This window comes from Anarhichas minor, unplaced genomic scaffold, assembly GCF_050575085.1.
Source record: "Anarhichas minor isolate MPS153535 unplaced genomic scaffold, ASM5057508v1 ptg000040l, whole genome shotgun sequence".
Classification (NCBI taxonomy): domain Eukaryota; kingdom Metazoa; phylum Chordata; class Actinopteri; order Perciformes; family Anarhichadidae; genus Anarhichas; species Anarhichas minor.
Genome location: NW_027466486.1, coordinates 2,782,043 through 2,795,631, shown reverse-complemented (window position 1 = coordinate 2,795,631; position 13,589 = coordinate 2,782,043). Strand labels below are relative to the sequence as shown.

The 13,589-nt window shown below is 37.7% G+C and overlaps 1 protein-coding gene across 1 annotated transcript; it reads right to left on the bottom strand.

The window, feature by feature from the left end:
- Positions 1-2,589: 2,589 nt before the first annotated feature.
- LOC142968239 (M1-specific T cell receptor beta chain-like) lies at positions 2,590-10,373 on the bottom strand. The gene is made up of 8 exons (XM_076108039.1): positions 10,337-10,373; positions 9,862-10,242; positions 8,435-8,459; positions 7,642-7,706; positions 3,328-3,654; positions 3,201-3,224; positions 2,989-3,095; positions 2,590-2,888 (listed from the first exon to the last, which is right to left on the bottom strand). The coding sequence occupies exons 1-8, from the start codon at positions 10,371-10,373 to the stop codon at positions 2,862-2,864; spliced, it is 993 nt and encodes a 330-aa protein (XP_075964154.1). The 3' UTR covers positions 2,590-2,861.
- Between the last annotated feature and the right edge of the window lie 3,216 nt (positions 10,374-13,589).

Here is a 13,589-nt window from a genome sequence, read left to right as displayed (position 1 = left end):
ATGATGATGATGTGTTTCAGGTGAAACTGGAAGCTTTAAACACCAAACATGTGTCTTTGTAGAAATATTACTCTTGTTTACTTATTGAATATCAGTGAAAAGGGAACGTTTTTTATGAGAGCTCTGATCTACTGGAGGTGTCAGGTTGTAGTTTTGTACTTTTCATTAAGACTGATCTGGTGTTTGCATGAAGAGTTCTAGTCTAATACAAAACTCCCTTGATGAGATTTTGTCCTCTATATGTCCTCTATATAATGTGGCCTTTTTTGTACTGCACTTAGTGCTGTTAGTATAAGTTGATAATGTAAAATAATACAGGTGTCTTTTAATTCATCAGACAGTTTGTAACTAACTTTGGAAATATACTTACTGATACAAATATACTTACTTACAAATACTGAGTTATAAATAAGCACAAGATCTTTATTCCTGTACTGAACTGTTTCCTCACAGCAGTTTCTAGATAAATCTAAAGGTCAGGGTTCACAAGAGGCGATATAATTATCTAGCTCACAGATGTCACACACACACACGCACACCACGTTTCTGTTGCGGTCTCACACACTTTGTTTCCTGTTTGTGTGACTCCGGTGAACACAAACATGTTTTTTAAGGAAACAAATGGAGAAAATAGAACGTGTTTGTAGTGATGCTTGTGCAGTAGCTTGAACCTCACTGGGCTCTTAACTGATAAAGAATACATTTATAGTTTGATGAGAACTGCTGGAAATTAACTACATTTAGTCAAGTGTACTGTTCTTGGTTATAGTTTTGAGCTACTTGTACTTAACAATTTCTGCAACTTCATACTTTTACTCTATTGTACTTTGTACTGCACTGCATTTATTTATTACTGCAGAGTCAGATGAATAATACAAAATACTACCAAAAAATAAATGAATGGTGCATTTGCAAAAACAGATGTTGCCTTTTCTCTGAATACACTGTTTGCGCTCCAGGGGTTTTAAATTAAACTGCTTTTGAGTTGTTTTCATAAGATATCTTAAATTAATAACAATGCTGTTGTTTTTGTGCCCTCAAGAATGTCTACCACAATGGTCTTGGTTTATTCAATTTAGGAACGGCCTTTATCTGTTTTTTCAAATCAAATTTTGACATTACTACAGATTTAAATAAGAATGCTAGAAGAATATAAACTAATTTAAATGATCTCCACCTTTATCAGCTGCAACATTGAAGAGATGAACACATTAATGCATCAGCTGTTATTATTCTGAAATGGTCCATTCTGCATACTGTGTATTTTTACTTTTGGTACTTTAAGTATATTTTTAATTGTACTACTTTTGTACGTTGGTTTTAATAAAGTACAATTTTGAATGCAGGACTTCTACGTGTAGCAAAGTACTTCTACTACTGTTTTATTTCTGATCACCGCTGTTGATGAGGGATTGTTTGGTCAGAAGCATGTTTTAAATATAGTTAGTAACAATAATATCTCAAATAATGGTTCATATTAAAATGAGACTTCAGTAACACGTGTATAGACTCTTAAACTGTTTGTTGTCTCAAGTCCACCTGATAAAGTTTAAATCTCTTTGACTGCAACTACATGTACTGCTCTCATGCTCTTCCTACAACATAAGCAAATGCATATTTCTGCACCAGATGTTGTAAACAGAAGTAAACAGCTGTTGTAACAGATATAACACACATTTATGTTCTTTCTGTAGCTTCAGTTGACACGGAAATGCAGTTTTTTTTCCCAGCTGTTTGCTCAGAGACTTGCTTTGCAGTGAGGGGGGGGGGGGGGGGGGTCGGTGCAGAGGTGCAGCTGCGCTCTGAGAGCCGGAGGTTGTGGTGAAGTGGAGGTTTGCACCTTCGTCGTTTCTCAGCACAGAGAGCGATGTGCAGGCTGCTCTGTGACCACATCCTCTCCTCTGCTGTCGCTCTCTGCTCCTCTGCAGGCTTTCAAGCTCCGGTTTGTCTCCCTCACCAACAACAGCTCTGACCTCCTTCTGTTCTCGGATGAGGACGCTGACTTCCTGCTGTCGTGTGGTCGCCTCACACTCTTACATTTACTTTCCTGCTGAACGTGTTTCAACTAAAGGAACAACATCTTTATTCATGAAGAGAACGTAAACCCTCATAAGCTTCTCTCACTAGATGTACGACTTTGATGAAGTCAAATGATTCCTTTTAAAATGTTAAAACGCAGATCAGTTGATGGAGTTTTATCAGATCAAATGTCACTGGAGAAACTTAGTCACCTCTCGGTTTGCTCAATGGAAAAACTTGTCGAGACCCAAATGACAGCTTGTGAAGATTTTCCGAGCTGAGATGTTTCAACATTATGCATGTAGGTGAAAAATACTTTCTTTCTCAGAAAACAGGCAGAAATACCTCACTGTCTGCGGAAAAAATATATGTTCAGTGTCGGATGAAATGTGAGAGTAATGTCTAATTCTTTGATTTTAAATCAACCATTATAATATGAACGACATCTGATACGAGGATGAACCCATGCCCTTTTAGAAATAAACTGAATGTAACTGTCTGAAGATGTCATGAGAATAACAAACAAACCTTTTTTCATATAGAGAAATGAAAGCACATGATTGACAAAGATCCTCTGAAATACTTTTATTTAGAAGAAAATCAAGCAACCAAGCAATTCACGAGCACAAACACAGAATTATTATTATAAGTACTTGTAAAAAGTTGGTACCCAAAATATTTGTATGGCAGTTTTAACAACAATATGCACAGAACTGTTCCTCTATTTTAGCAGAGTGTAAATGCACTGCAACATACAACGACGTGGATGTATAACTTGTCCACCTTATTTACAGAATCAAACACTATTGATCTCCTAGATTTATTTATTCTGACCTCCGCTGTCAGTCGTTCTGCTTCCCGGCTGATCTCTGCAACAGACAGAAAAGACACAATGTCACAACGTTACGAGCTCTTTTCTTATTACTCCTTCAGCCTAATTTATGTAAAATGCAACAGAATGGAACAAACCTGAAGCTTCCACACCAGGAACGCCACGAAGGCTCCGTAGACGCTGCTCTTGATGATGAAAACACCGTAGGAGAATTTGGCGCTCTGTGTGACCCTCAAATATTTCTCTGCAGAAAGTTCAAACATTTAGTGACACGATTCAAAGACCAAACGGGACTCTAAATAGTAGTGATGATGCATTGAGGTGTTCATAAACACAGAATAATGTTTACCTCTTGTCAGGACTCCTTCTTTAGCTGATAGAAGAAGAAGAAAAGCATTAGACAGATGGTTGTTGATGTATTTGCAGTTGCAAAGAGAACACGTTGAGGTCATTTCTGAGTTTCAAATGAAACCTACCTTTTACCCCATAAATTGATTCTGAATAATGTTCAGTATGCTTCCCATTGAAGAAGCTGACGTTGCAGGTGAACTCATTGTTGAGTGTGAACCAGTCGTTGGCAGAGACCCTCAGCCTGCTGGTGGTGTTGTAATGGTTATTTTCCCGGAGGGCAACGCTGTCGGTTGCCACACCGCTGTCGGTCTGCTCCCCGTTGATCATCCAGGTTACACCGACATGGTCTGGGTAGAATCCACTGGCCACACAAACAATGGTCTTCTTCTTACACTCCTTTGGAGAAGGTGGAAGCACTTTGACTGTTGGTTCGGTGATATCAAGTCCTGGTTCTGCAAGGACAAACAAACGCACCATGAATTAAAGCTGCCTATAGATCTACAGCAAACCTATCTGCAATCCTGGATCCTTAATCATTCGTGTGACCTCTGGACACAAGAATGTAGACATGATAGAAATACCTTTTCACAACAAACATTTGCACCAAATAAAACATGACCGTCACAGGTTATAGGTCACATTGAGAGACATTAAAGTCTAAGTTACTCAGAAAAATGTTTGATCTTACCAAGAGCTGTTGGACTGAGATGACGTCCAGTTTATTTTTTCCGCAGCGTTTGTGGGTTTCTCACAAATAAGCTAGAAACTACAATATCACGAATCCCACTCATGAATGTAATTTGAATAGATTTTTTTCATTTACTTTTTGATGCAGAAAGGAAAAACTAAGTTTCTGTTTAGCAACTGAGAAAATGATTATAATATCCTCTGAATGCCAATTCTTACGGCTTGAACGTAGCACATTAAGTCTCGTACCTAGACTTATCACATAGAGATCATCTTGGTTATCTCAAATTTTACATTTTCTTTTGCACTTTTGACGCACGGCAACACGATGCTGCTTCAGCAAAAAACTAATCAAGACATTAAAACAACACTAAACTGAAGGCTCAGGTTTAAGTTAAGACAAGGTCACAAGACAAACATTTATACATGTCATTTTTTTATCATTTTCTTACCCAACACTGTCAGTCTGGTGCCACTGCCAAAGTAAGCAGGATCGTAGTTGTTCACACTGATACGAGGCTATACAAGAACGACTGCTCAGGCTTCCAGCACTGAAAGCTGTCGACTGTCTTTGTGCTCTTTTTTTTTTTTTTTTTTAGGAAGTAAAACCTTTTTATGCACACATAAATGTAGAGGCAATACACACTCATACCAAATAAAATTAGTGCCGAACGGCATTCAACTTCTGACTTAAGGTCTATTTAAGAGCATGATGTTAAAAACAACCCTCACCCGTAACCTGCAAGTTACCAACTACTTTACTGTTCTGTCCATATGCACCATTGTAATAGTTTATGTTCAGTTTTGTGATTCTTACCTAGAACGGTGAGTTTAGTTCCAGCTCCAAAGTAAGCCTCAGACTGTGAGCTCACAGTGCTTCACAGAGATGATAAGAACTGGCTTTAGAGGAATAATCTGGGCGTAGAGCCAAATGTTTCATTGCTGCTGTACTTTTACTGGAGAACATAGACCACGCTGGTTTTTACTGGCACAAACTAACTTCTAAGATAACTTCTTTCACACTTTAAACTTTGTACACTTTTGTTCACTATTAGATATAATGTCTATTTAATAAATTCTTAGTACTGACTATAATCTTAACAAACAAACAAGCTGATAATCTTCTTCTTTGAGACGTTTTTTGCAGGTTTTCTTACCTAAAACAGTGAGTTTAGTTCCAGCTCCAAAGAAAGCCTCGGTGTAGGAGCACAGAGACTTTCCACTGATACAAAACCTCTTCCAGCTGCCTCTTTGTCTTAGTTCCAACGTTGTCACTCTTTGACATGTGAAGACTTTAACTCGTATTTTACAAACAGTCAAATCCTGCTAAACTCACTGTCTCCATTTAAATCTATTTGTGCTTTTGGTTATTTTATCATTATCTAATGAAATATTGGGTAAACATGGTTGTTTTAGAAGTCATTTGATTCTTAGAGTATCTCAACAGTATAAAAAACAATCTAAACTAAACCGTACCTGAGCAGTATTTAATGAACTTTAAATGTTTTCTTACCTAAAACCGTTAACTTTGTTCCTCCACCAAAGTGAGCCTCTGCTGCACCACCAGAGTCACAGTGAACCTGATCAGTGCTCTAAACAGCCCAACATGCTGCTTTTACTTTAGTTTTGTAATAAATGTAGATTTCCTTTTTAAAACCAAGAACTACAGTCTGTTTTCACCAAGCTGTATGCAATATGGACATCTTATTATCTTCCTGTTGGAATTAATATTAATTTACCAAGTTTAGTTGCCTGGCTGAAATAATCAAATTTAAGAACAAAAAGCAACGAGCAGAACTTAAACTAGACTTTAGTCACAATGACTTTCTCCCATTTGTTTTGATATCTTACCTAAAACTGTTAACTTTGTTCCTCCACCAAAGTGAGCCTCTGCAGTCTGGGTCACAGTGAACTTCATCAGTGCTTAAAACAGATGCTGCTTTTACTTTGTTTCATTACTTTTTTAGTTTTATAATCAATGCAACTTTTCTTTAGAACCAACAACTACAATCTTGTTGTTTTTTTTTTAAATTTTTTAAATAACTTCACTGTTAGACTTTATGTTAACTTACCAAGAACAGTCAGGTTTGTTCCTCGGCTTAAACTGCCATGTCAAGCCTCACAACAAAAAGCTAAACTCAAACTAGACTTGAGTGAAATAAGTTTCTTAAATCCACAATTGAAGAAAAAGTTTAGATTTCTTACCTAGAACCGTTAACTTAGTTCCTCCACCGAAGTAAGCTTCATTAGCACCAGAGTCACAGTGAACTTGATCAGTGCTCAAAACAGCACAACATGCTGCTTTTACTTTTTGTTACTTTTTAGTTCTCTACAGCTGATGACTACAGCCTCTTTTGTTCTTTACATCAGTCTTTTACTAACCTCCCTGTTAGACTTTATATTAACAGTCATTTTAGTTCTCTGGCTGAAACGGGCTTCGAACTGATGTTTAAGGTTAAGAGTATAAATCTCTGAGCAGAACTTAATCTGGACTTTAGTGCTGCACATTTCAAACACTCGAATTACGTTTGTATTTTTAAACGTGTTTTAGTTTCTTACCTAGAACTGTTAACTTAGTTCCTCCACCGAAGAAAGCTTCACCACCACCAGAGTCACAGTGAACTTGATCAGTGCTCAAAACAGCACAAGTTGCTGCTTTTACTTTGCTTCCTTCTGTTGGTTACTTTTTAAGTGTTTATTATATTAATGTCACTTTTCTTTCAATCCAAAAAAACTATTTCTTTCACTGCAGTCTGATTGTTGAGGATGAACTTTTTTTGTGTTACATTAAACTTGAGAAACCCACCTGTTTGTGCAGGTTTCACTTCTTTTACAGGGTGAATGAATCAGAAGAAGGTTTGAAGTCTTACTTACCGAGAACAGTTAGTTTAGTTCCCTGACCGAAGTAGGCTTCGTACTGACACAGTGTATAAGCTTAGGAGCAAAAAGCTCTTAACAGAAGGTCGGGTACATAAAGTTTGTTTCGGAACGACTCCGATTACAAAGCTTGTTACATTTGTTCCGATGTCTTGCCATAGACTTTATCAACGACTGTATATAGAAAATGTATTTCTTACCTAGAACTGTTAACTTAGTTCCTCCACCGAAGAAAGCTTCATAACCACCAGAGTCACAGTGAACTTGATCAGTGCTCAAAACAGCACAAGATGCTGCTTTTACTTTGCGTCTTTGAATTTTGTTGCTTTCAAATTTTCTTTATTGTATTAAATGTATTTGTTTGTTAAAATTGAAATACCAACATTTACTGCACTGCAGTCTGTTTTTTATAACTTTAATGTAACACAAAACTTCCCCCCAGACACCAGACCTTTATACCAGTGAATTAATCAGAAGAAGGTTTGAAGTCTTACTCACCGAGAACAGTCAGTTTAGTTCCCTGGCCGAAGTAGGCTTCGTAATTGGCACAGCGCTTAAGCTTAACATCAAAAACCACTGAGCTGAACTTGAACTAAAAAGTACATTGAGTTTCTTAATGCACCACCCCAATGACACATCTTATTACATTAGTTCCATCTGAACCATCCTTGACTTACCCAGAACAGTCAGTTTGGTTCCTTTTCCAAAGTAAGCCTCGTTTGCATTGTCACAGTGCAGAAATACTGAGCATGAAACTCCTGAGTCTTTCTACCACAATTATCTTTGGAAGGTTTTTTACCAATACTTCTGTTTATACTAAGACTCTACAGCAATGTGACATTTAACAAAACTCAATAATAAACTGAAATATTTACCTAGAACAGTCAGTTTGGTTCCTTGGCCAAAGTAAGCAGGATCATTGTAGGTCACAGTGTTTTCACTTCAGCTCAATATTTCAGCTTTTAACAACAACAGTTTTTTGTCTTCACTTTCATTCCAACATTTCAACTATTGTAAGTGTGTACCAGTGCACTGCAGCAGTGAGAGATGCTACTTACCCAAAACAGTGAGTTTTGTTCCCTTTCCAAAGTAAGCTTCAGATCCAGTGTCACACTGAATGTCTCCTCTACCAAAAAGTCTCAAAACTTTCCATAACCCTCATGTTGAAGCACAGTGTAATAATCCAGAGGATGAAGAAGGTTTCAACATGCAGGATGAGCTTCATGATGTCCAAATATGTTGCTTTTGTCAGGATGAATAAAAGAAGCATCCCAGTGCTCCACATATGATTTAAAACTTGTTTTTTAAAAACTCATTTTCAGCCAATTTGTCCATTAATGTTGACTTTCCAGTTCCAGTTCGGCCTGACATCTTACACACCTTCAGATTATTGATTTTTCTGCTCTTCCAAGTGTCCCAGGTAGCATGTAGCAGTCTACACAATGGGCGTCAATGGGAGGAGGTTTTTGTACAGCGGCTCTATAGGATTGTATCACCGTGGCCCCCTGTCCCCACGGTGAAAAAGCATCACACAAAAACCTGAAGTCTCTTTCGTTCTCTCCCCTCTCCTTCCCCCACCCAGCTCCTCCATATCTCAGCCTCCATCTCTCTCTGTGTGAGAGAGCAGCTGTTCAGGTCGGGCTGACTGACGGCTGAGCGGCCTCCGACCTGACTGCTGCTATTTCTGGGACAGCTAAGAAAAGAAGCAAGAACGGTGGAAAGGAAAAGGGAAACTGGTGTTTGTTTGTTTGAAGATGTTCAGAGGGAGTGACATCTCTGCTGGTCACACCTCTTTATCCACCCAGTAACCAGTGAACTGGGGAGACGCTTACTGACAGATGTGACTGTGATCCTTGAATTGTTCTTCTTTTCTTAATCAGTCTTTAAAGGATACTGTGTAAAATATATATTACCAGACTTCTCAAAAGTGGCATGAAATAAATGTATTCCTCAGCAACAAATTATAATAACTTTACAGTGCAACGTTTTTAAAAGTTACATAAAAACTCATAATTATTGTATCATAATTGGCTCATAATTATTCATGTGTTATTATCAGCATCACTTTAGTGTTGCAGCCTCGTACCTACTTTTTAAATCTCAATAATAATACATAATTCAATTGTTGATTTTATTTTGTATTTATAATGTGAATTTCAAAGTAATTAAAGCTGCCAAATAAATATAGTGGAATAAAAAACACATTTCCCTTTGAAGTATGAAGTAGCTTATAACAGAAATACTCGACTAAAGTGTCAGTACCTCAAAATTGTTCTTATGTACATGAATAAATATACGTAGTTACATTAAACCAATGCAAATTGGCTAAATGTTAGACAAGTGACCTTAAATAAAAATGATATGCATCTGTTCCTCTGAAATAAACTTTGGAGTAACTTTTTTAAATTGAGATATTAGTCTGTTGAGGTATTACAATAAAAAAAAAGTTTAGCATTCAACTAAATGATTGGTAAAACAACCAGAGTGCTCATATTCAAAATGCAACCTTTTTATGATCTTGTATCTACTTAATTGTGAGATGAAGCATTTCTATGATACATCACCCTAACCCTATGTCTGTGTTAAATGTACATTGCAGCTCATTCAGCCTAATTCTTCACTAAGATTCCATCTCAAATACAACTTTAAATATTTGATTTGGCTTCACTTTGACATATCCTGACTTCTGAAAAGCTCAAGGTGATTTTTTTGTTTTGTTATTTAAGTGTAATCCCACGTGACTCCTGTAGAGGTCAGCGTGTGATAACCTCTCAAACGTGATATACTTTAGTGTTGCCAGGCTGCACACAGAATTATAGTCAAATAACAGACTAAAGCACTAAATGACACAGATCAGAGAATCTCTGTAGGACAATAATACTGAATGTGACTAGTCATGTTTACCACGTTAACACCTGCTCACTTATCTGAACCGATCAGCGTTGTGGTCTTGCAGGAACATCGTGACTTATGGGGAAGCATTCTTGTACTTTTTTTGAATGAATTAATAGATTTTAATAAAAACATGTTTCATATTTTTCACATTGTCGGCCTGTTGATTTTACCCAGAATCCTGCAGAGTTCAACACATTAACCCTCCTCCCTGTCATCTCTTCCTGGTTTCTTCTTGAGGTTTTTGTTTAGCTGCTGAGGCTTTCTGAACCATTGTGCTATACTGGAGGCACAGTAAAACACAGCTGAGTCTCCGGCCTCGACAGGGTGGATCTGCAGAGAGGAGCTAAGTATTGCAGGCCGGGACATGGTGTACTTGGTGCTGTTGAAAGGAGCTTCAATGCTCACTATGTTAATATTGATGGAGTATGTGACCAGCTGCATTTCCCTGCTGCTGCGTTGTCTGTACCAGAACATGTAGTAATGATCCTTGGCATCTTGTTCACACTGCAGAGTTACAGCCGGGTCTCCTTCACGGCTGAATAAAGATGGAGGCTGCTGAATTTTTACACCAACAGAGGAATCTGGAAAAACAGAAAAAAAACAACATATGAATTAACAGCTTCAACGAGGAAGAAGAAATAAAATGTTCTTTCAACTGAATTTAAATGTTCTTACTGGTGAAGATGAGAACAGCAACCAGGAGCAGCTTCATTTCGACATCAATCAGACGAAATATTTAAAATCACAACTCTGTCTTCAGGTGGACCTCACTGTTCTGCTACAGTCAAAACATTGACAAATAGAAGTGTGAAGGAGTCTCTGAGTACAGTCACAGTCTCCTGGTGGACACTGAGCTGCAACTGCAGGATCAAATGCTTTGCTCTGTGACGGTGGTTCTTAGAAGATGTTAGGATTATATATCATGACTTTTATGCTCCCCTGACTTTTTTCAGTGCAATGTCAGGACGACTATTTGTTTTCATGGTTTTTGGACTCTGTTTAGTTCCAGTTCTACTTTGTTTTGTGTTTATCGCTTGATTTTTGAGGTTTTGTTTTGGGTGTTCTGCTTTCTCTGCTCTGCATTGTTTTTCAAACGCCACGCGCGAGCAAACTGTTCTCTCATTGGTCCGATTTTTATGCGGCTAAAAATAGGCTCTGTTGCTTTTTTTTAAGGTGTGGGGGATTGGGGGTGCGTGAACCCGGTCGGGATGTAGAAGGGGGTGCGTGGCCTAAAAAGTTTGGGAACCGCTGCTCTAGTGCATTTAAACACAATTTGCATCAGCAGGAATGAATGACTTTCTGAAGTTCAGTTTCACTTTCAGGGCCTTGTCATTGATCGGATTGACTGAGGCCTTTGACTCTGGGACAAAAAATGCAAAGTTATCAACAGCGACTTCATGCAGAAGATCCGGTTTAGGCCCGTTTAGTAATTCACCAATGCCTTCCACACACTCGTCTCCATTGTTTGCCCATCCTTTGGTTTCCCTCCTGCCTATTGCAGCTGTGTCTTGTTCTTGTGTGTGTGTATATACATGTTTCCCATTGTTCCTTGTCGGTTGGTGATCAATGTATCCCCGTGTTTGTAGATGTTGCCAGTTCTTTGTCAGGCTTAACGACAGTTAAGTGCTGAATACAGTAGTATTTTCTTTACTTCCTGTTGCTTCTGCATCTTGTTCCACAGTATGAAGTGTAGAAATGAGTCGAGCACCATCAGGTCAAATTTTTATTTTTTTCGAATACTTTGGTTTAGGGCTTCAATAAATAATAATTTTAATTTTCAATCAATCTGGCATTTATTTTCTCAATGAACTGTTTAATCTATGAAATGTTAAACGATCAATTAAGTCATGTAATAGATTACATTGTATCCTTTACAAGATGTTTCATTCTTTAATGCAAAACAGCTCTCATGATAACATAACATGCAATTAAGTGACTCACATTATTTGTGTTTGAGTACATTTATTTGTATTTTAAATGCAACTTTAATATATACAGGATTTCATTTTGGTCCATGATTATTTTTATTAATTCTTTTAAAATATTTGTCTTTTACAGTGAATACATTTACAACATGTTCAGTTGCTTTTTATTAGCAAAGCAATACTTGAACAATACCCCAATAAACCATCATATTTTCAATCAAACCCCTGAGCAGCAGCTGTTATAAGTCGTAGCAGGTTTGTAGTGAAGCTGTGGTATTAAACCACATCACTGTGTGCTGGCAGCGCAGAAATACACGGCTGAGTCTGTAAAGTTCACTATGCGGATGAATAGAGATCCTCTCAATGTGTCTTCTCTCCTTATCCGGAACAAGGATTCTTTGAACTGTTCCTCGTAGCTCGGAGGACTTTGCTCGACCGTGTACCCGATGAGGCTCATGGACCGACTGCTCTGTCTGTGTTGGTACCACATCATAACCGAGAGGCTGTTGTCATCATGGCTGCAGTTGATTGTGACCATCTCAGTCCAGACCTTCACAATTTGAGAAGAGGACTGCTCAAAGGAAACGCTCTCCACTTGTCCTGTGAATAAAGAGAATTCATCTCATTAGTGTTGTAACGTTTGAATTCAAGAAATACCATAAACACACTGTGGTGCAGATGTTACAGAGACAACAGTACTTTACATTCAAAGAAAGGCCACAAAACACCGAATCAGACTTACTTGTAAGCACAAGCACTAACAATCCAAACGTGTATAAAGCTGGAGACATCCTTAAATCAAGATCTGTGCATTAGTGACAAATCAATTAAGATTGTTTTCATCTTAAATGTGCAATTACGGCATAAAGGCCTACTGAGATCAGCTGTCAGAGGTGGAGCATTCACATGTTGCTCACAAACCTATTACAGATGAAATGAGAGATGACTTCCCTTCTCCACACATCACACCTCCTCTTCGTCACCTTCTTCCTCTGCTTGCAACTGATCTTATCAAAAAAAATATTCTGCTTCTGCTTCTTTGGTGCACTTTCCTTTTTAATGGGTTTTCTCAGTGTAGTGGTTTTAAGGCTTAAAGTCGTCTCAGAATACAAATGTCTGACTGTAAACTGCTGTGATTCGGGAAACATTTAAGGAATGTTAGAAACTAAAGCTTGATTAGTTTTCTAAACCTGCTCCCAAAATTGTAGTTCTCTTAAATGCAGGCCTACATTTTTTGTGTGTTTAATGCATCCAGCATACTTTTGCCTCCAGTGCACAACCTTTTTTGAATTCCTTTCATAGTCTTTCTTTTTAGTATTAAGCCAGTTTTGTAAACAATGTTATTTAAAAAGTTTAAGCAGACCACAACAATGCAGTGCCCGTTTGCAATTAAGACAGTTATCTTATCTTCATTCCCACCAAAGACGAGCAGAACTCCTAGAATTTAGAATAAAAGCAATGCAATGGATCTGAACATATTGTCTCATTGTTTGTTTGTTTTACAGTTTATGTTTCCAATGTCTTTGTTTACATAGAAAATCTGAATGTCAATTTATCCCTGATGATAATTTAATTATGTTGACTAATTTATTTATCTTTTTCTCAGTCTTTGCTTCTTGCCTTTTCATTTATTTTAGTTTGAATAAAACAAAAACAAACAAAACTTGTTTATTTGAAGTCTGCTTCTAATGCGTCTTGTGATCATTTTGTGTTTTACTGTTGAAAATCCACCACTTAATTTCTTAATCGCTGATTGATTAATTAATTAATTAGCTCCGCCCACGCCAGTTGATGCACGCGCAAACTCCGACTGTTTTTGGGGACACTTTTGCACACCGGAGTTTTCCTGTCCTGCTTTTGTCTGATTCGGACTGAAATCACAGCTTCACTTCACCAAGGTAAGCATTTGCTTTGTCAGTGCATTTGGCTACGCTAGCTTTCTGCTTTCTGCTTTTCGCTTCTTGGGACTCTTTCAATTGATTTATTTTTGACTGAGCTTTTCT